The sequence below is a fragment of the Erpetoichthys calabaricus genome, chromosome 2 (genome assembly GCF_900747795.2).
Source record: "Erpetoichthys calabaricus chromosome 2, fErpCal1.3, whole genome shotgun sequence".
In the NCBI taxonomy this organism is placed as follows: domain Eukaryota; kingdom Metazoa; phylum Chordata; class Cladistia; order Polypteriformes; family Polypteridae; genus Erpetoichthys; species Erpetoichthys calabaricus.
Window position 1 is genome coordinate 254,951,851 of NC_041395.2, and position 22,566 is coordinate 254,974,416.

The 22,566-nt window shown below is 36.2% G+C and overlaps 1 protein-coding gene across 1 annotated transcript in view; it reads left to right on the forward strand.

The window, feature by feature from the left end:
• Positions 1–22,566, forward strand: part of ccdc6b (coiled-coil domain containing 6b) — a 61,529-nt gene that overhangs the window by 31,033 nt on the left and 7,930 nt on the right. The window contains exons 2-7 of the mRNA XM_028795394.2: positions 2,838–2,987; positions 7,390–7,518; positions 13,148–13,251; positions 16,313–16,473; positions 18,748–18,904; positions 19,850–19,950. Coding sequence (XP_028651227.1) covers positions 2,838–2,987; positions 7,390–7,518; positions 13,148–13,251; positions 16,313–16,473; positions 18,748–18,904; positions 19,850–19,950 — 802 coding nt within the window. The remainder of the gene's footprint in view (positions 1–2,837; positions 2,988–7,389; positions 7,519–13,147; positions 13,252–16,312; positions 16,474–18,747; positions 18,905–19,849; positions 19,951–22,566) is intronic.

The window sequence follows — 22,566 nt, forward strand, 5'->3', positions numbered from 1 at the left end:
GGAAAAGATTGCTACTTGCAACAAATGGGGACTGCAATGAGCTGTCGGTTTGCACCTCACTATGCAAACCTATTTATGGCAAAATTGGAGGAAGATTTCATGTCAATGTGCATCGTAAAACCAATGTTGTATCTCCGTTACATAGATGACATTTTCATAATCTGGACTGCCAGTGAGAAGGACCTCCTCCATTTTCATAATGAATATAATTGTTTTCACCCCAACATAAAGCTGAAGCTGAATTACTCAAAAACAGAAGTCGGCTTCCTTGACACCACCGTTCAACTGAAAGACAACACCCTTGTAACTTCTGTTTTTCACAAACCGACAGACAGACAGACCTACTTGAAAAGTGATAGCTTCCACCCCAAGCATATAAGGCGCTCCATTATTTTCAGCCAAGCAATACAGTACAATCGTGTTTGCTCAGACCCAACAGACTGGGATCAACAACTGCAGGAGCTCAGACAAGATTTCATCAGACAAGGTTACACTCCCAAAACAACAGACACTCAAATAAGAAGAGCTACTGCCATACCCAGAGACAACCTTCTGGAATATAAAAACAAAGACATCAAGAACCGCATCCCCCTTGTTGTCACCTACAACCCACATCTTGAAACACTTCGAAAAATTATAAAAGAACTTCAGCCAATACTAAACAATGACCAAACACTGAAAAAAGTATTTCCTGAACCTCCCCTCCTGGCATACAGACACCCACCAAAACTTCAACAACTAATTGTCCGAAGCTCCCTAAGTGAACCAACAGAAAATGGCACATCTCCGTGCCTACAGAAAAGATGCAAAACATGTGCCCACATCTATGATACAGACCGTATAGTTATACCATACTGCCGACTTGAACATCACATAAAGGGATCATTTTCCTGTAGATCATGTAATGTAGTCTACCTAATTTTCTTCATGAAATGTCCTGACACTGCACTCTATGTGGGAGAAACTGGACAAACACTCTGCCAGAGAATGAATTTACACAGGTTCCACTTTAAACATGGCAACACAGATGTTCCTGTGGCGGCCCACTTCAATAGCCATGGACACTGTGAGAAGGACTTTAAAGTCACAGTGCTTATGGGCAACTTCAAAACACAGCAAGAGAGAAAAGAATGGGAAGTTAAACTCGTGCTAAAATTTAATACATTACAACATGGATTGAATAGAGACAAGAGTTTTATGGCCAGATATGAGGATTGTTTACATCTCTCAGAATGACAGACAACCTGTCTACAGACCCACATTGTTTTGAAAAAACTCATTACAAACTTCAAAAGACTTTGTTGGACAGTTATCTTATCCAGAGATCTTGACAATACATTGTTCTTTTCTCTCTTGTTAAATTAACCCTAGCCTGAATGAATCTTTTAATTTTTTACATTTAAAATTTCTCATTTAAAGATTTACCAATGTTGTTTCTTGTCCTAGAGTGTGTATATAAACACAGGGAACTCCAGTCTCTGTATTACATCTTGCCTGAAGAAGGGGTCTGAGTTGCCTCGAAAGCTTGCATATTGTAATCTTTTTAGTTAGCCAATAAAAGGTGTCATTTTGCTTGGCTTTTCTCTAAACTGATGAACAGAACTAAACTAATGTTCTTCTGTGTTAATGATTGATTAGTCTCCATTTTGCACAGGTTAATCAATCATTAAGTATAGGAACTTGCTTTTTTCTTTTAAATAGCTAGTTAATCTATAACCCCATTCACATTGTGAGTTCATTATGAACAAACAAGTTTTGTGTTATCGTATTTACTGACTTTGCTTCCATTAAATTTAATGTTTTGTGCTGTGCTTCCTTTTATTATTTGACTGGTTTTGAGTTCGCAGATTAATCCCTGACCTGTCCTGTTGTGATATGACCACATGACTGACTAGGGTGGAATCATTGATAAATGGAGCTTGTTCATGGGGCCAGAAGAGCAAGTGGAGGGATGTGTTCAATGGAGCATGGTGCTGAGAGAATGAATTTTGGTTATGGTCTTCAAACTAGCAATCAAACTTTTAATTTTTCACCTTATATATGACCCTCACCTTTCCCAAATATTATTTCATGAAGTTACTATTGATTCTGCAGTTTTGGTCAACAAATAAATTAGAATAGTGAACTAGACATGGAGAAGGGATTGAAACAATATTTTTTTAATTTGTAGAGAAAAGCCAAGCAAAATGACACCTTTTATTGGCTAACTAAAAAGATTACAATATGCAAGCTTTCGAGGCACCTCAGGCCACTTCTTCAGGCAAGATGTAATCAAATTTGTTAAATTTGTGAAAAGCACAAATTTAATAACTTTGGTGTAATTTCATGTAATAGTCTCAAACAAATTCAGATGGGAGGACAACATACAGAAATGGCCATGCATCACATGGGGATACTGCTAATTACTTTGTTCTCTTTCTCTGTGTCTGTCTGAGCCGGGTTGAGCCAAAGTGACAAATTGTAGGAGCAGCGAAGCATTACAGTAATAAGTTAGAACAAGTACATGGAGTATATGTTACTGATTCTGTCAAATAAAAGAACTGGATTGTATGACTGTCTAATCATCAGATATTGTTAAAATGGTATCCCATTCCTGTATTGCTGGCTGTAAAAAGTCACGTAGCTTTACAGCTGTGCTTCTGAAGTTAATGCTACTAATTTATAATTTTTTCTTTCATAATCCATATATCATGTGTCTACATATTTTCAAATTTATTATTACCATCCTTTATCAAATGTACTTGTGTAGCTCAAGTTGTAAGGAAAACATTGCAACTGTAATATTTTTCCAAATGATCCAAAACATGCAAGTAATTATATTTTATTCCAATTTTCAGCAAGCAAGGGCAGAACAAGAGGAGGAGTTCATCAGTAACACATTGTTTAAGAAGATCCAAGCTTTACAGAAAGAAAAGGAAACTCTTGCAGTAAACTATGAAAAAGAGGAAGAATTTCTTACAAATGAACTGTCTCGAAAACTTATGCAGGTATGCTGTTTTTGTTGATATTTTTTGCCTTTTAAATAAAAAAGCACGTACATCAGGCTTTTTTATTTCCAATTTTCATTGTAATATTTAAAAGATGGCAATAGATAAAATGTGCATATTATAATGTGCTTTAATGGAACATTAATTGGCTTCAAATTTAAAAGGCACAGGTCATTTTAGGAGGATGAATTTAATTATCATTTTAATTGTTCAGATGCTGTCAGTTGAATTTCCATTCGGTTTGTTAAATAGAAGTTCATATTAGCTAATTAGGTGGTTTGTATGTCACAAATTTTAATATGATTCCACCAGAATTACTTCTGCTAGTCATCCTCAGTAATTTAAGCACCATTAATGGGGCTGGGTGTGGTGAGGAGGTTCTCAACATAATTAATGTGTTTGAAATGAATATGAATAAACTGTTGTAACAAAAAATATATACATATATTGCAAAGTAAATTAAAATATGCTTCTGTGATGCCCAGGATTCCTGCAGCTGGCACACTACCCTTAAACCTGGAACGTCAATAGTCTCAAAACCAAAATGGACTAGGGTGAATGAGAAAACATAACAAAACAGCAATGGTGGTGCATCAAAGGTGCTCAGTGCTTGTTATTAACAATAAAGTGTCTCAAAACATAGTGCAGTTCAAATTCTTTAGTCAATAAATTATCATCCAATAAAATCCAGTGCTATGTAAGGAAGTTAAAATCTTGAATAAGTAACAATAAATAAACCCAAAGAATATTAAAAATCAAGAATAAAATCATGCAGTCATTGGGTTTCATTTTCTTTCCTTTCCTGGCAGCTCAATGCATCTTTCGCTCTCCATCTCCCCACCTCATCTGTCGGGTCTTGCAGCTGGGCTATCACCATCCTTCATTGTTCACCAGAATGCTCTGTCTTCCCTATGTCCTCCTTGGCTTCTACAGAATCCTTAGGAGTCCTCATGATTGCCCCGCTCCTCCAGACTGTTCAGTGGGGCATGATTCACCACTGGAGTGCCATTCCCTTTGCTCCTTCAAGGGGCCACTCACTGCCTGCCTCCCCATCACAGTGCTGGCTCTCACTTACAGTTCTGCTTTTTCTGATGTTTCTCTCTCTCTGATCTATCCCTCTCACCCCTCGTCTCTCTAAAACTGTTTACGATGGTATCTTCAGACTTTGAAGAGGACTCCCTTCCCACCACCTGCTCTCTTTCACATTCAGAATTTTTAGATTTAAACACAGACTTCAAAAAGGACAATTTTCCCACTCCTGTGATCGTGGAGGAAAATGATAATAGCTGTGACATCAGTACAATTATTTGTTAAATTCAAACAATGATGATGAATTGGCCCTGGATTAACCATTAAGCAGAGTAAAGCATATGCTTAGGTCGCCAAGGAAAAGAAATAGAACAACACAAGCAATGATAAGTGTTATTTCTACATCTTTTGATTCATGTATGGCAAAAGCTATATAACTTCAAAGTTAGAAAGGAATAGGAGACATTTTGTTTCATAAAAGTAACAATGTTTCTTCATTACTATATATCTCTTTTTTTTTTTTTATTAAATATTTCAAAAAATTCTCCCAACACCATTAGTTTCTGTTGAATGAAAATATTGAAAATCAGTTGTATAACAAGTAAGGATGTCACAAGAACCAATAATTTTGGTACTATTTCAGTACCAAAGTTCTGAAAACCTAATGGTACAAGATTTTTTACAGTATTGATAGCACTGAGAAAGTGGGTACTGCACTCATGTTTGACTGCAGGTAGGTGAATTACTTCATATGGCACAGTGATAAATGAAAAAAACTGCATATGAATATAGCATTCAGTGGTGATTCTACAGTACAGCATCAACCCACGTTGAAAAGAAAAACAGCAGAGGTCATGTCTGGAAGTGCTTTGTGTTTATTCAGGAGATTTTCAACACACGAGTGTGGGAATCATACTTGTAAATACAGTAATCCCTCCTCCATCGCGGGGGTTGCGTTCCAGAGCCACCCGCGAAATAAGAAACATCCGCATATGTTTATATGGTTATTTTTATATTGTCATGCTTGGGTCACAGATTTGTGCAGAAACACAGGAGGTTGTAGAGAGACAGGAACGTTATTCAAACACTGCAAACAAACATTTGTCTCTTTTTCAAAAGTTTAAACTGTGCTCCATGACAAGACAGAGATGACAGTTCCGTCTCGCAATTAAAAGAATGCAAACATATTTTCCTCTTCAAAGGAGTGCGCGTCAGGAGCAGAGTCTGTCAGAAAGACAGAGGAAAGCAAACAAATCAATAGGGCTGTTTGCTTTTAAGTATGCGAAGCACCACGGCACAAAGCTGTTGAAGGCGGCAGCTCACACCCCCTCCGTCAGGAGCAGACAAAGAGAGAGAGAGAGAGTTTGTTTTTCAAGCAAAAATCAATACGTGCCCTTCGAGCTTTTAAGTATGCGAAGCACCATGCAGCATGTCATTTCAGGAAGCAGCTGCACAAAAGATAGCAACGTGAAGATAATCTTTCAGCATTTTTAGACGAGTGTCCTTATCGTCTAGGTGTGCGAACAGCCCCCCTGCTCAATCCCCCTACGTCAGGATCAGAGAAAGTCAGCGCAAGAGAGACAGAAAAGTAAGCCGGGTAGCTTCTCAGCCATCTGCCAATAGCGTCCCTTGTATGAAATCAACTGGGCAAACCAACTGAGGAAGCATGTACCAGAAATTAAAAGACCCATTGTCCGCAGAAATCTGCGAGCCAGCAAAAAATCTGCGATATATATTTAAATATGCTTACATATAAAATCCGCGATGGAGTGAAGTGCGAAAGGCGAAGCGCGATATAGCGAGGGATTACTGTAAATAAAAAAAAAAAAAAAAAAAAAAAAACACACACACTCTCATTATTGCAATCTTTACCCAATTATGGAATTAGTTCAGAAACAGATTTGTGCGAGCTTTGAAAGTAAAATAACATTACTGATCAGATGAGCTGTAATTGCTGAGGATGTTTGTCAGTCCAGGCAATACTTTTCTAATGTATTTCTTATCATTTCCATAATTTTGCATGGTATAGGTTAACCAGTCTCATTGATTGTAAAAAACAGGATCCTTTTTGTCTTCCTTCTTGTGGATTGCAGTCACATTTGCAACTTTCCAGTTACCATGTACAGTATTCTTCCACCTGAAGTGACTGTTGAATTATGCTTAAAAAAGGTTTTTCATTCCTTATTTTTTTTACTAATGCTAAAATCTCATCTTCAGTACATTGAGGTCCTGAAGCACATTTGACTTTACTGTTCTAAAATACTTAATAGCAGTTAGGGGTCAAGCCCAGTTTCAGAACCTAACGTGTTCTGAGATCTTACAGCTGAAAGGGTTCCCAAAATGCAATCATTACTCTTTTTTTTTTTTTTTTGTGCTTTTTTAGTTCATCAAGGGAATCATAGCTTTACATTAATTAACATATAAATAAAAATACCTTTGTTTCAATATTTTTGCTGTAGATAACTAATACTGTATGTACAAATTGTTTACATTTCTTATTCATAACTTACAATGTTATTTCACAGTCCCTGAGTAGATGGAGTGTAATGAGTGTTTTTACACTAAGTTACTGTGGATGTGCCCTTTTTGTTAACATTTTAGATTTTTACCTGTATGTGTGATTTTTAGTTAAACATCTTTTTTTAAAAAAACAAAGATTAAAATAAAAAGGTGACTGGAGCATCTTTTGCCCAGTAAGTCATGCTTATTAGAACAAAATCAAACCACTTAATGCCAAATCGATAACACAGCTGCAAGTTGGGAACATCTGATATAAAACAATATCCTTCTGTATATTGTTTAAATATTTATTAGCAGTCCATAATTTTTACAGTGTTTCCAGTAATATAGTATGTTGGAATGGTACAGAAAGCTGCATACAATCTCCCTCTTTAGACATCTTCCAAACCAGAACATAGTGTACTGTTACTTCTCTTGTCAGTTCAGCATTTCTGAGGTTTCATTAAATACTCTTAGCTTCATAATATGTACTTCTGGCTTGAAAACAATCCTTACAAACAATAGCAAATCCGTAAATGTCTACTATTAAATTTTCTGTAGGCTTTTGTATATAGAAATTGCACATACTGCGTAAATTATTTTATTAAACTGTATTATTTAAGATTAAATAGTAAACCAGTAGTTTAAATTTCTGTTAGCTTTAAGTTGTTTTCAGAATTATAACTGAGCTAAGTTCAACTTGCAAAAGGTCTACTTAATGTCTTTTTTTTTTTTTTTTTTTCTCCACTTAAAACCAGTTATAAATGCATCCATCATTGAGATTGTTTAGGATTTAACTTTCGCAAATCGACTAATAAAATTAAAACGTGAAAGGTGCTTTTTTAATGCATGTAATTTCTCTGTTCTTTTGCAGTTGCAACATGAAAAGGCAGAACTCGAGCAACACTTAGAACAAGAACAGGAGTTCCAAGTGAACAAACTGATGAAGAAAATTAAGAAACTGGAAAATGATACAATATCTAAGCAGCTGACACTGGAACAGGTAATGTAAATAAAATTATAAGTCTGCTTTTATTATGTTCATACTATTGTAACCTATATTTTCCGCTTTCTCTTAAATAGTAGAGATTTTCTATCCATTTTTAAAATGTAGATAAAAAGCAATATAACGATAAGTACAATATATTAAAATTAGTGTCAGTTTAAAAATTGTCTCTATATCCGATACATTAGTGTTACTTCTGAAATCCTAATGTTATAATGTATTTAAATTAAAATGTAAAAAAATTGATTACAATTGTCTTCATACGTTTGACTGGTTCTGCAGAATCCTTCTAATGAGTTATTTTGAAATCATTTTAACTGCCATCATAAACACTTCTTTCGTGTGAGATTTGGCTTGCATGTAAAATAGGACGCAGCAGCACATGACCCAAACACGGTATACCCTGTCCCTGAGTTTGGGTCTTCTGGTAAATAACTGGATTACAGTGCTAATCTCACAAACCATGATGGACATAGAAGGCCTAATGATTTCCCAGTATCAACATTTAACCTATGTGGTTTTAGCCCAGAATGTAGGCTTAGAATTCTGTGTCAATATAGTTAAACCCTAATCAATCGTTGTGACTTGTAATGATCTGCTTTACGATCCAAATAATACTTATGACTGTATTCTGCAGCTGTCTAGTGGATAACATAACATTATGCTGCAAAAAAAAAAAAAAATCATGAATGTTTCTGTGCATTTTACCATTGTATGGTTAAGTCATCAATATTCATGAGTGGATGGAACCAAAATACAATAATGTGTAAATGAGAAGCTTTAAAGTCAGTTTTAGAACAAACTGACACTGAACCATTATTAAAATTAAACAATAGTGATGACATTGTGAATGGGACATCAGACATTGACACAGATAGTGAAACTGATGCATAATGCACTGTATGACCAAACCGCTGTGATATTTCTGGTGAATTTAGTTGACTGAAGGTTTGCTGTGGTGCAAGTAAGTGCATGGCAGAAAGACAAAAATGGCTGCAATCAAGCAGAAAGACAAGAAAGTGTTAGCCCCCTAAACACTGTTCACAGTGCAGCAATTGTTGTTTGTGTCAGGGAAAATGTATAAGTAGCTAAGCCTTGTGCTGTGGTAGCCTACAATAAAACAAGGGACACGTTGATCATGCAGATCAGGGACCAACATTCTAGCCTTTCATTTTCATGCAACTGAAAAAATATAAGAAAAGTGCAGGAAGAAACCTGCTTCTTCTCTTACATTTGCAACTTTGGGCTGTGTGTGGGTGACCATGTCAAAACATATCACACATAGAACATAAGAAATTTGACAAACAATACAGGTCCATTCAGTCCATAAAGCCCATTTGTTTAGCTTTATCTAAGCTGTCCCTATATATTATCCAGTTTATCAAGGTTTCTGCTTCAGCTGTATGTCTCGGTAGTTTGTTCCAGAGTCCCACAACCGCGTAAAGTGCTTCCTGGCTTCAGTTTTAAATACATTTCCCCTTATTTTCCACTGATGTCCCTTGAGTACATGATTTACTCTTATGCTTTTGAGGATTTTAAATACCTGGTTCAGGTCCTAACGCAGTCTCCTCTGCTCAAGACTAAACAGGTTTAATTTTCGTCTGTCATAGTAGAACATCAGTCCCTTAAGTCCTGGAATCCACTTGGTTGCTCTCCTCTGTACAGCTTCAAGTGCTGCTTTGTCTTTCTTGTACCTTGGTGACTAGAACTGCACAAAATATTCCAGATGCAGTTTTACTATTATATTATATATAGTTTGAGCATAACATCCCTCAACTTAAGTTCAACAGTTTTTATGATTTAACCTAACATTTTATTTGCCTTTTTAATTGCTTCTGTGCATTGCTTAGTCAGTGAAAATATTGTGTCAACATATACACGTAAATCTTTTTCAGAGGTGGCTTCCTGTATGACAGTGTCTCCCATTTTGTATTTCTAATATTCCATTTGATCATGTATAGCACTGTGCACTTTTCTACATTAAACTGCATTATTTAGGTGTTCACCCAGTTCTGAAGATTGCCCAAGTCTTTTTGAATTCTTTTTGTTGCCTAACACAAGTTTTCGCCTCAGTTTTGCAAACTGGTGGCACCCAGCATCAAAGCAGTGCTACTGTTCCTGTGTGGTTTCCCTTTATTTTTTTAGGTTCACATCCCTGACGCAGCTTTATCAAATACACTGGAATTAACTGCATATCGTTTATTAGTATAAGGCATCTAACTGTAATCAACCTGTACCAATATAATGTTCCACAGAATGGCCAAACTATTCCATAGCTGCTTTAGCATTGTCACTCACAGTGCACCACTCAGAGTATTTTAACCCACTGTATCTGAGTGTTTTTTAATTAAATCCGTAACAAAGTTTTGTTTTTTTTTTAATTGGCATGTCTGGTCATCCTAATTAGTATGATTATTGTTAATAAATTTATAATTGTTGTTTTAACTTGGCGGCAGTTGAATGTGTTTTTGCAGCCACTTACGAATTTTCTTCAACATTTTCTTCATACATTTCCAGCAATGAAGCAGCAACATCTCTCCGAGTGCAAATCTTTTTTTCTTGTGGTTCACTGTTGCTCTCTGCATCTCCTTCACCAGCTGACATCTTGACCAGTTGTTTCTCAAGTGCTTCTTGCACTTGTTTTTTGGTATCTTGGTAATAAACTTGATCTTTGTACCGTGGATCAAGGACTGTAGACAAACAGTATAGTGGCTCAGAGAATGCACTACTGAAGCATTTTGTGGCAGCCACCAAAATTGTGATTTTTCTTCGTTTGAACTCCAGAATCTGTCTTGCCACACTTGCTAAGCAGATTTTTAAGTACTTCAACAGATGGAATCACATCCGCAATTATAAATGAATGCTCACTTATGTCTTTAGTAAGTTGCTTGAATGGTTCGAGTAGAGTAATCATGTTTTCCACAAGTCCCCACTGATGCACCGTGAGAGAGGCAGGAAGCATGTATTCAGCACAATACGCAGCAAGAGTGCGCTTCTGATCAACCAGACTTTTAGGCATATAATACATGCTGTTCCAACGAGTCGGCACGTCCTGCTGAAGCATTCTTGCTGGGGTACCAAGGTCTGTTTGTATTTTGCTCAGCTGCGAAATAGCGAGCTGTGAGTGCTTAAAATGAGTAACTATTCGCCTCCCAATGGCAAAACAGTCAGAGGTGCTTCTCTGGCTCAATAGGCCAGCAGTGTGCAGTGACACATCTGCAAAGTATCCCCGGCTTGGAAGAATGTACTGAAGTTCTAAATGATGTAGTAGCTGACGAAATCCCTTGTTGGTTGGTCATCGAATGTGATCATTTCCATAATTTTAGTAGTTATGCCTTTAGTTTTGGTGCTGTCCTGAGGAAATGTCTTCTTGTTCTGAAGGGTTTGCTGTATGAGGCTACTGCTAGGGTCTGATTTAAATTTTGTTTTGGTAGCATTAGTTGCTAACAATTCAGTGTATAATTCATTATGGTGGTTCTTCAGATGGGTAATTAAATTTGTGGTATTGAAAGTTTTAATTCTAAAGTCTTCTCGCATTATCTCATTTTTGCAGGTAGAGCAGATAGCAACTCTGTCGTCTTCCTTTTTCACAGAAAAATATGACCACATGGCTGACATGCTGCTTTACCAACAATACCTGCCCAATGAATAAACAATGCACGTTGTGCTCCTGTCAGCAAAACTAGTTTTTTTTTTTTTGTGAGCGCAAGGGGCTGTGCTTAAATGCATGTTTTTTGCAGCTTAATGTCTGCCTCACCAAACAATAAAGGCAATATTTAATTATTTAGTGAACTGACAATGTTGACAAGCCCGAATTATATCGGTCAGCTGTATTGATTTAAATGTACACATCTGACCGATTTCGATGTTGTCATGTGTAATGAACATCAGCCGGTAACAATACAGTTTCAAATATATCATGCATCTCTATTCTGTCGGCGTAAAATAAAGCCCGTTTAAATAGCACGTAGTGACTCACACACATATAGTACATAGAAGAACACATAGAATATGAAGTATTTAACGTGCTACTGTAGTTACGATGGGATTTGAGAAAGTAGTAAATTTTAACATGAAGTTTATGACGTTCTACTTTAATGACAAAATAAACTATGTGATTAAAGTGGAAATTTTGAGATTAAAGTTGACATTTCAACATTTTTTTTCCCACTGTGTCCCTATTTTTTTTTTTTCTCTGTACCCATATACACTCCCAAATGACACTCAGATGGTGGGTTACAACTTGCCTTTTCACTGCAACTTTGATATCTGACCACTTCTTATTTATTTTGGGCAGTGTGCGAGTTTCTGAACTTGAACTTTTGAGTGTCTCCACCACAACTTCCTTTTTTTGCCCATACCACTGCTTAAGCCAACAAATAGTATGTTTTTAATTGCCTCCACTTTGCATTGACTGAAATCACCCCCCCCCACACACACACAATGGTTTTGCCATTGTCTTTTCACAAAACGTTACTTAAAAGGCTGTCTATATTGATTTGCATATTCAAAGGGACGTAATCCTGGGAGGGTTAGGATGGGGCAGCATGCGCATGCACCTGAGTTACATTTCATGCAGACCAGGATTTATGGAGCAGAAGTGTGTGGAAGCTGGCTTGCACACAGTGTTGTGCATCTGCTTTTTTTGTGTGTATGCATGTTTCCACTTTTGTCTGTACACCATGTTTTAGTGTAAGTTCTACACACAGTGTTATACATGAGGCCCCTGGTGCTGATGTTTTTTTCTGTATTTATCAAACTGTGATCTTTGGGGTATTTTTTTCCTCTCTTACTATCCTCCTCACTGTGTGTGAGGGGAAAATAAACTTGAATCCTATTCCTGGTAAGTTGGTAACAGTTCCAGATGATTCAAAATTTTTAGTTACCCATATCTACAGTTAGGACAGTATTTTCAGGTGAGTAGCTATTTTAATAGCCATTCCCCTGACTTACAATATGAAAGTCAAAACATACTTTACTCTCATTTTGAATTTTGTGTTCTGTTTCCTTTCCCATGTTGATGAATGAATAAGGAAATTTTGCCTCTGTACCACTTCATATTTATACCCCAGTGACACCGGAAGTTATGGATTACTGCTTGAAACTTCTTATACATTCTGATCAACTTAAAGTTAGATATAAATGGAAACAAGCTTCAGTTAAACTTTGTTTATAAGAATTTCTAGGGGTGCGGATAATTGATAAAAATAATATTTCTTGAGTGATTTATTTTTCTCATAAATACATTTACTTTAAAGGTTGGGTTTCTCTTATTTATACATAATGAGTTTTTAATGTAATTTACGAAAGCTAAATTTAATTGTAACACTTTTTACACAATTTTTCCAGCAGTAAAAACAATTGTGGAGGGAGCTATATAAAGTGTATATATATTATTTATTTATTTAAAATTTTATGTATGCTTTTGGAATAGTCTGATTACACTATCTTTTTTTTTTTTGCTATCTATGAGGCTAAAAGGAATCTTTTTTTTTTATTTTTTTTTTTTACAGTTTTGATGCATTCATTGCAGTTTTTGTTTTAGTGAGTTAAGTGTTTTCATTATATATATAAAAAAAAAATTTATTTCTCTTCACCAATTTCCCATTCTCAACTTTCTCAACAGCTAAGACGTGAAAAGATTGATCTAGAAAATACTTTAGAACAGGAACAAGAAGCATTGGTAAATCGTCTTTGGAAACGAATGGATAAACTTGAAGCCGAGAAAAGGTAACTTGTTATTATTTTTCTACATACATCTTCTGGTTTAGAAACAGGGATACTTACATGTATCAGTTAGTAGTGAACAGATTGGAAGTTGATAATAGAATTTTTTCTGTATAAAATTCTAGCTGTTGATGTATTGCACTAAAATGACATTTTTGAATGCTCCAATTTAGGTCATACACTATTAAACTAAATTTTATATACAGACATTATCTTACTTTCTGATTAAACAGGGAACAGATGATAAAGTAGTTTTTTCCACAGAAATATGTCGTTGAGTGTATACGCTGGTATTTGCAACACTGCAGTAAAAGCCAATGACTGGCTCTGGACACTTGATATCAGTAATTTCCAATCTCGGCCTCCGCTGTCTAGTGAGTCTGCAGGGTTTTGTTTCAACCAGTTTTACAATAAATTAGTCATTTTTACCATTTACTGATCTCACTGTTTAATTAGCAGGTGTTTTTGAATCTCTCATACTGCATTCAGAAAAGAACTGTAATGTGGTGTTTACGTTCATAAAAAATTGTTGTTTTGTCACAGTACTTGAGAATTATTGCACTGACAATCAAACTGTGTAATCTAAGCCTACTTCAAAAGTGCAATGGGACAATGTTTCAACTTAAACCAAGGGTATGTTTTAAAGGGGTGAAATGATGTGAACTCTCCAAAATACCATGCCACCATTTCCTTTTGATGGCTCTTTTGATACTCATGGTGAAGTAGGGAACAAAGCCACACTTATGGAATAGAGTCGAGCCATGCTTAAGCTGCTTAGCCCATGGCCAGATTTATGTGACATACTTAAGGGTATGATGTAGCAGGCAGCTATCAACTTATGTCCTTAACATTTTTGAAAATGCCATTTGCCAGGAAGTGTTGCATGAACATATGTTACCTAAAAGACTACATATACAGTGGAACCTCTAGATACGAGTTTAATTCGTTCCAGCACTGAGCTTGTATAGTGAATTTCTCGTATCTAGAACAAACTTCCCCATTGAAAATAATGGAAATCCAGTTAATCCGTTCCGCACCCCAAATATATTAACATAAAAATCCATTTTCCTAACAAATAACACTGATAAATTATATATACTGTAGTCTACCTTTAATAAATAACACTGATAAATAATAACTGATTATTAAAAGAATCAAAACAGGTGTCCAAAGTGCAGTAGAGCATTCAGTAAATCTTTAAATAAATAATCCTTAAAACAGTTGTGAAGTGGAGGTTTAAAATACACAAGAATAACAATCCTTTAATACGAGGTTAAAACGTCAAAAGGATGCAGTCTTTAAAAAACAGATGACAATCCCCGGTGCTTCTTCTCTGTTAGCGTCTCACCTGCGGGCTCTGCAACAGGCGAGACACTCTTAATGCAGCTGACCTTCTCTACACCGTCCTGCTTCAGCTGTTTGGCTCGCCTGTTCAGCTATACGCGAGCCTGCGCAGGCTCACTCTCCCGCACGACTGCCTGCCTGCGGCCCGCTCGCTTGCTCGCTCTCTCTCTCTCTCTCTCTCCTTTTACTTCTTCTCCCTCTTAACTGGCTCGCGCTTCTCTATATATGCGGGGAGGACATGGCAGCTGCAGCCCATCAGCCACAGGAACAATCATGGATGTGGGCAGTTTCCCACCTGTGCACTTAAGTGAGAAACGCAGACACCGCAGATCGCGGCTCGCAACTGCTACCACGCCCCCTTGCTAAGCCGCGAGCTATACCCACAGCCTGGTTCGTGGCTCGTTACGCGAGCCAATGCTCGCATTTAGATCTGAATTTTTCGCTCATACTTTCCTCGTATTTTGAATTTCTCGTATACAGAGGTGATCGTATCTCGAGGTTCCACTGTAGTTGTAAATCCTTTTTGACTTGCGGTGATTTTCATGAATGGCTCTTAAAATTCAATCCAGAAAATTGCAATCTGATCTTCATCTGGATCATAAAAATTGTATGATTTAAACAAATAATAACATACAGTAAATTGTGTACTCTACATTATTTTAATATTCAAGATCAGTGATGGATAAATGTGTGAAACTCTACAAAAGAGAGCCAGTAGATTAGGGTAATTGGATTTGGGCATTCTGATCATGTTAGATAATATTCCATTGTGGGATTGAGATGCCCTACCGTTTTTTGTTTTTTTGTTTTGTTTTTTGTTTTTAATTTTACATCGTTTCATCTTATTCACAACAAGGGATCTTTGGATGCACAGTATGTCCTGAATTAGGAGATGGAAAGCACCCTAAACCATTTTTCAGATTGGTCCATTATTCCACATTCAGGCACTGAAGGCCGGATGGAAACTTTTGACTTATCTTTGCACAATTACATCTTGTGCATTCATCTGTGATCAAGTCTTTTCTTTTGGCCTGGAGCTTTACATGAGCTTTACATTTTCTGTGCATGTCTTTAATGTTACATTTTAATGATAAAGAGGTTACCTAAAATGTTTTAAAATTTAGTGTTTTGTTTTATGATTCGTGTCTTCATACCACTTAGCAAATTATGACCCAAAACAACAAATTCTTTCTGTCCCCTTCTTGTTTGAACAGCCAACCTACAGGGATGATTTCAGGTTTACTCAAATTCACTTCAGCATCTCATACAATGTGATGGTCATATTTTTTAGTATTCATGTTTTATGACTTAATTTATATCAAAGATGATCAGTAATGTTCATGGTATACATTTTTCTCTAATTTATCATATTGGTCTTATAAGGACCTCATTTTTTTCCCTGCTTTAAAAAATTATTTTTGTCATTTTTTTCCATTGGTTATTTTGGGTATTGGAAACCTATTTATGAACAGTAAGGATAATATACTAAAATTGCTTTTTAATGTGCAGCGAGGGCTATTGCTTGGGGTTAGTTTGTTGCAGCTTTACATGTCAACCAAAAAAGAAATGCAGGCATCATGTGGATTATTACTTGTAAAAGTTAATATATATTTCAAATGCAGTGTATTGTAGGAAATGCCTAAATATAAGAAAATGAAATTAATCAGTTTAACAAACAGTTACCAAAAGAGTTTTTCCAATATTATTTTTTAAATTGTAGGATCCTTCAAGAGAAACTAGATCAGCCAGTTTCTGCCCCACCATCGCCCAGAGACATATCCATGGAAATTGACTCGCCTGAAAATATGATGCGGCATATCAGATTTTTGAAGAATGAAGTAGAAAGGCTGAAGAAACAGTTAAGAGCTGCACAGTTGCAACGTAAGTCAGAAGCTGCATCTGTACATTATTTTGTAGCATTTCTTCTTTTTCACAATGTTTTTCATCCATCGCTTTATAAAAGCATTATGCTGAGATAGTTTACTTAGTCCAAGCTACTAACAGATTAATAAAATGGCACCAGTGCTTGGGGGGGGGGGGTAGCCAGTCGGCACAATTCATCCCCTGAGCCCCAACCATGATAATTTCATGATTGAATGACAAGTACATGCACTAAAGTAGAAGAAGCTTAAAAAAAAGTTATCGGGAACTAAAAATTGCCAGAGTTCCAACAGCGGGAATGTGACAAGTGTTCCTGAGTTTGTAAAAAGTCCTGATACCACACAAACCACTATCATTCTGTCACTTAGACATTTTGGAAAGTAGGATTTGTGTAAAGGTGTAAGGGGGTGGAACGACCTAATAAACTGTCAGCTCAGTGCATATTGTGTAGGTCAATTTCAGTTGCTTTTAAGAGATTAACAGCTCCCTTGCATTGCAAGTTGGTTAAAATAAATGTCAGCCTTATTATGGTTGTAATGGGTATTTACAGTAAGTGTTCAGAACAGTTGAAATGATAATATCAGTATGCTACTGTGAGAGAACCTGCCATCTGAGCAGCTTATATGGAATACGAATCTGCCAGCTTCTAGAGGGCATCAAGAATAATGTGACATCTTGATTCAATAAAAGTTGTTTAACTGATGCTTCAAGCATCATCCCAGAATATCCTTTAAGTGAACAAATTCATTGTTGTGCATTCATGCAGTTGTATAATCAAATATGCAGTGTGTTTATGGGCTTTGTCATGTTGTCTTGACAGAAAAAAATTCTTCATAATTGAATGGAAATGTTTTTTTGTAATGTGAAAAAGTAAGCAATTTTATAGTTATTGATGTAGGTATGTTGACATCTCACACATGACTCACTTATTTTTTATGTAAATAATTCTGTTATTCTGTGTTAGTGCAATTAGAATGAACCCAAGCAGTCAAGGGAAGTTCAAACTCTGTCCAGTCTCTTTAAAGTAGCACTTTCTCCCTCTAGTGCACAAGCCCAGGTAGATTTTAGTTTAAAGCTGCATTGACTGTCCTGCTGAAGTTGTAAGAACACACGTTTAGACTCTAAAAGATACATAGTAAAAGGAATATATGAACACAGATTTGTTGTTCTCAAGTTGGTTTTAAAGTATTTTTACAAGTGTGAAGAATGGTTATGGACTGCATGGAGCTACAACTTGGACCAAAATGTTAAATGTCAAGGAAGCTATAGATTCTAGTTTCAGTACAACACAAAGCCTTCAATGGGTAATATACAGAAATAATCAGTGCTCCTGCCTCATATCTTTTATCCTCTTTAATAAAATCCCTGTGTGCGTCCAGGTGTCCGTGTGTGTGTGTCTTCTGGTGAAGTGCGCATGCGCGGGGCACGGTGCGATGCGCGATATTACTGTCAGAGAAAGTTACAAGCGTTTTACGGAAATACAACCCAGTATTACTGCGAGAGGAAATTAAAGGTACACAATATAGTGATTCATATTACAGCCACATACAAGCCAGTATTACTGTCAGAGGAGATTAAAGGCATATTACCGATGCGCACGCCTGTATTACCGCCAGAGAAAATTAAAAGTACATTACGGCCGTCCATGCCAGCGGACGTAGAAGACAGTATTACGGTCACAGAAAATTAAAGACACACAATACACGGCGGCAGCCCACGAAGAACAGTCAGCTCAGCAAGTAAACATCAACAAAAGAAAGGCTGAAAGAAAGAAAAATATGACCAACCAAAAGAAGGAGGTCAAAGTCCCTTGCCATTTAATATAGACTGTTCCTACTAATGTTTATGCACTACTGTTCTAGTGCCCGTTATTGTAATGGGCTAAATGACTAGTATCTTTATAATGCTATTTGCGTAGTCACAGAAAAGCTTGCTTAATGAAGAATTTTGTTTTCATCAAGTCTGTCACTTAAAACATATACTTCAAGTAATACAGCGTTGTACAGGAGATGCTTGATTGAACCTAGATAACAGCACTTACACTGCTTATGGAAATGTGTATGAGCTGCTTGCACAAAAGAAACAAGATTTTAAATGAAGTTCACTGATGCTTTCATTTCTGGTATTACTACATTAATCACCTTTTCAATGTTTGTCTCCTAGCATTAAGCTGGTTATGTCATTGAATTGTGTGAAGCAGCTCTTTCCAAGAATGGTTATGTAGTTTTTTTTGTTTTTTTTGAGAAACAAATATAGACTACCTTCCTGTTTCAGATACAGAGAAGATGGCACAGTATTTAGAAGAAGAACGTCACATGAGAGAAGAAAACATCAGGCTTCAGAGGAAATTACAAAGAGAAATGGAAAGGAGAGAAGCGCTTTGTAGACAGTTGTCTGAAAGTGAATCAAGTCTTGAAATGGATGATGAAAGGTAAGCAATTGTATCTGCACAGTGTTAATTGAATTTGTGCATAAAACGCTAAGCTTAAAGTTTTCAGTGTATGGACTTCATAGGTCATAAAAATATTTACTGCTGTTTATGCCAGTTTATTATCTCCTGTAGAAACCATGTAAGAAAGCAACAGTGCAGGTTTTTGTTTTAGGTAAATTTCAACCAATTGCACAGTTACCAGTGATAAGTTTGCGGGGTAGTCAGTTAACCTGTTAACAACAAACTGCTTTTTGTGAGTAGCCATGCGAAATAATGCAAGCGCTGAGATGGTATTGAAGCTGTGCAAAGCTGGGGATGACTCAAGTAAATAGAACGATGTTAAAAAATGGTAGTGGGCATGATTGGAGGAAAAGGAGGTAGAAGGACAACATTTTGGTACTTGGTGTCACAAATTAAACAAATGCGATGCTTCTTTCTGCACTGTGTATTCTGTTACAGTATGGCATGATTGGAAAAGGGTACTGTTACAGCACGATGTGGATCAAATGCATAGGGCAGCTATTCATGCTCTCTAATTTACATCATCATTGCCAGGAATAGCAGCTGTGGCGTTAGACTGTATATGCAACCAAAAAATGCATAGTACCATATTTACCAGAGAGCTCAATATGGCAGCAGTCTGTTTTCTTAATTTGTGTTGTTACACACTCTTGTCTGTTTTCATAACTATGAAGAAGAAAAGGAAGCACATTGTTTAAAGTCATTATTCATTGTTTATAAATATATTTAACAGAAAAACTCATTTCAACTGCTGCAATAAATATTAATTCTCATAACAAAAGGAAGCACTTGAAGTGTTTTTGTTTTTAACAAAATTTATATAAGATGTTTTGTTACATTTTAGTCAATTGAAGGCCACAGTCTGAACATGCCCCTTGATTTTTAATTCACTTTTTAAAGACCATTTACCGTGTTATTTCTCAGGTATTTTAATGAGATGTCTGCACAAGGCCTTCGTCCTCGCACTGTGTCCAGTCCAATCCCCTACACGCCTTCTCCTAGTTCTAGCCGACCAATTTCACCAGGTATGTTGAGTAAATAATCTTTTAAATGATTTGTTCATTTGTATTTAGAATCTTTATAGCATACAAAGATGCCATAATAAGATATACAAGTTCTTTTTTTTTTTTTTTTTTTTTTAAATATTTCAGGTCTGCTGGGAGATACATTATATGTTGCCCTCCTTTTCTCATTGCATCCACTTTAAATGTTATTTCTGTCAAGGCAGTCAGTCTTAGCCAATTAATGACCTTAATGAAACATATTTCCTTGCACCTGTGGTTATACTTATTGGTGCCTGATATTTCCTATTTTAGTCATAAATGAAAGTGTGATTGTTTTTCAGTTGTGGAGTAAAAGCATTATTCAGAACTTGCTTATTATTGGTGGCACCACAACTAGCACACAGTAGGAGAACATGATCACAAATGTGATTGCATTCTGAAACACACAAAAATGGTAATGGTAAAAACAGCATTGTTGTTGTGCACATACTTAGTAGAGTGCAATTCCAGGCTTGCTAAGAGTTACATGGATCTTGGGCAAGCATAAGAAAGCCTTCTCTGATGCTGAAATAGTAAAAGAATGTATGCGTGAAGTAGTGCTGGGCGGTATACCGGTTCATACCAAAAACCTTTTTTTATTTTTGTTATGATAATGGATTTTTCTTATACCGCAACACCGGTTTAAATAGCCTACGTGGCGCAGCTGGAAACTGTTTAAGGGGGGACCTTTTTCACTGCTGCACCGCTAAACAGGCATGCAACAGAGTACATTCGTTAATGGAAGTATTGAACGGTGAAAATGGACAGAGAACATTCTGAAGCTGTAGCAGATGATAAAGTTGAATGTGATGACACAGAAGAACTTTTGTCGAAAAAAGGAGCTGTGTCTGTTGTCTGGAGATACTTTGGTTTTAAAAGGTCGGATGTGGACCATTATGTTCAAATGTGTGAATACTGTTTCTATACTACTGGATAATACTGCAAGCCAAGTTGTACTTGTTTTATTTTTTTTTTTGCAATACTGTATAATGTACCTGGGTACTGTGTAATAGTGTGACAACATGTTGAATTTATTCTCGACATTTCCATTTTAATCTCAGTGCTTATGATGCTTATGCCTCGTCACACCTGCCGTAAAGTTCTCTACACTGAACGTACACCTGGGGGAGCAGCACTGCCGTGCATGTTTAATACCTGCTTTAATGCATTTCATTATGAAAATTTATCTTAGCCTTCTACATTTTCAGAGAGCAGGAATATCATGAAGTGAATGTGAATGAAAGTGATCGCTGCCTGTGCATCCTCTTAGTGCAGAGAAAGTCAGTTTAAGAAGCATGTAGCGATTAACAACTGGGTTGGGGAACACTTAACACAAAGCATTTGAGAAAATCTAGTAAATTAAACATTGATTTAGTAGTTTAGTAGGGATTGATGGAACGCTTGAAAGATTAACACCCAAACCTGATATCCTATCACTGCATAATACACCAGACAGTTTTGTGCGCCAATTTAGGAGAAATGCACTCAGACGTACATCAGTGGTGAAACTTGTTACTTGCTGGAAAGAACCATCTGCATTGCAGTATCGTTTATTGAAATTAGAGTAACATTTGTTGATTTACTTCTCCAAAGTAATTTTAGGTGGATTAGCACAGAGAGAGAGAGGGAGTATTCAACTGTTTTTGGAGCACTCAAAAAGAATTGTGAATCATGAATTATAGAATGACATGAGTCTTCCCGGTGAATCTTTAATTTCGCCTAATTCGAGATTATTTTAAATGTTACAAATGGGGAGTAAATCTGGCTAACAGTTTAGTTGAAGGGTAGCTACATGGAGATTCATAACACATGAATATTTAAGAAGTAATATGTACTTATTTTATAATAATATTATTTGCAAGATGATATAGCTGTTTTATAAAGGAGATGCCATTGCATTGTATTAAAACAAGGAGCCTCCTCCCAATATGTGTGGAATCTGATGTGGCGATACATATATGAATTTTGAATGAGTGCAGAGCTTTGAATTTTTTTATTTTTTTTTTTAAGAGCAATAATATTTTGTTCCACATCTTCCAAATACTGATGTTAACTTTTCATTACTAATCAAGTATTTCTTCTTAAATGTCATTCAATGCTTATGTATATGTTATGAAGTCACTATGCAGATACCATACCCTTCAAATAAAGTGTTATTGAAATTTTGTCACATTATATTCATGTTCTCTATACATGTTTAAGTAATTTCTAAAAAAAAAAAAAAAAAAAAGCCACCACTTCAAATATGTCAATGCACGCTAATTCAATCAAGATAAAATACCGGATTGAATCGAGACATTGTGAATTGGAATCAAATCAAATCAGGACATCAGTGCAGATACCCAGCCCTATTTTCAGCTATGAATATGATTTACAAAAACAAAAAAAAAGCTCAAACTGCAGTGGACTTGTCAACAACCACATGCCTGAGAAAGTCCCCAGTGGGCCATCACACCTTTTGTGTCAAATTTTTAAGTCTTGGTTATAGAACAAACATGTCATTACTCTCATTAAAACTGCAGTGATTGCTTTGCACATAATTCTTACATTTTTGGAGTATTGTTTTGGACATAGAACAGAATTATTGTATTTGCTTAT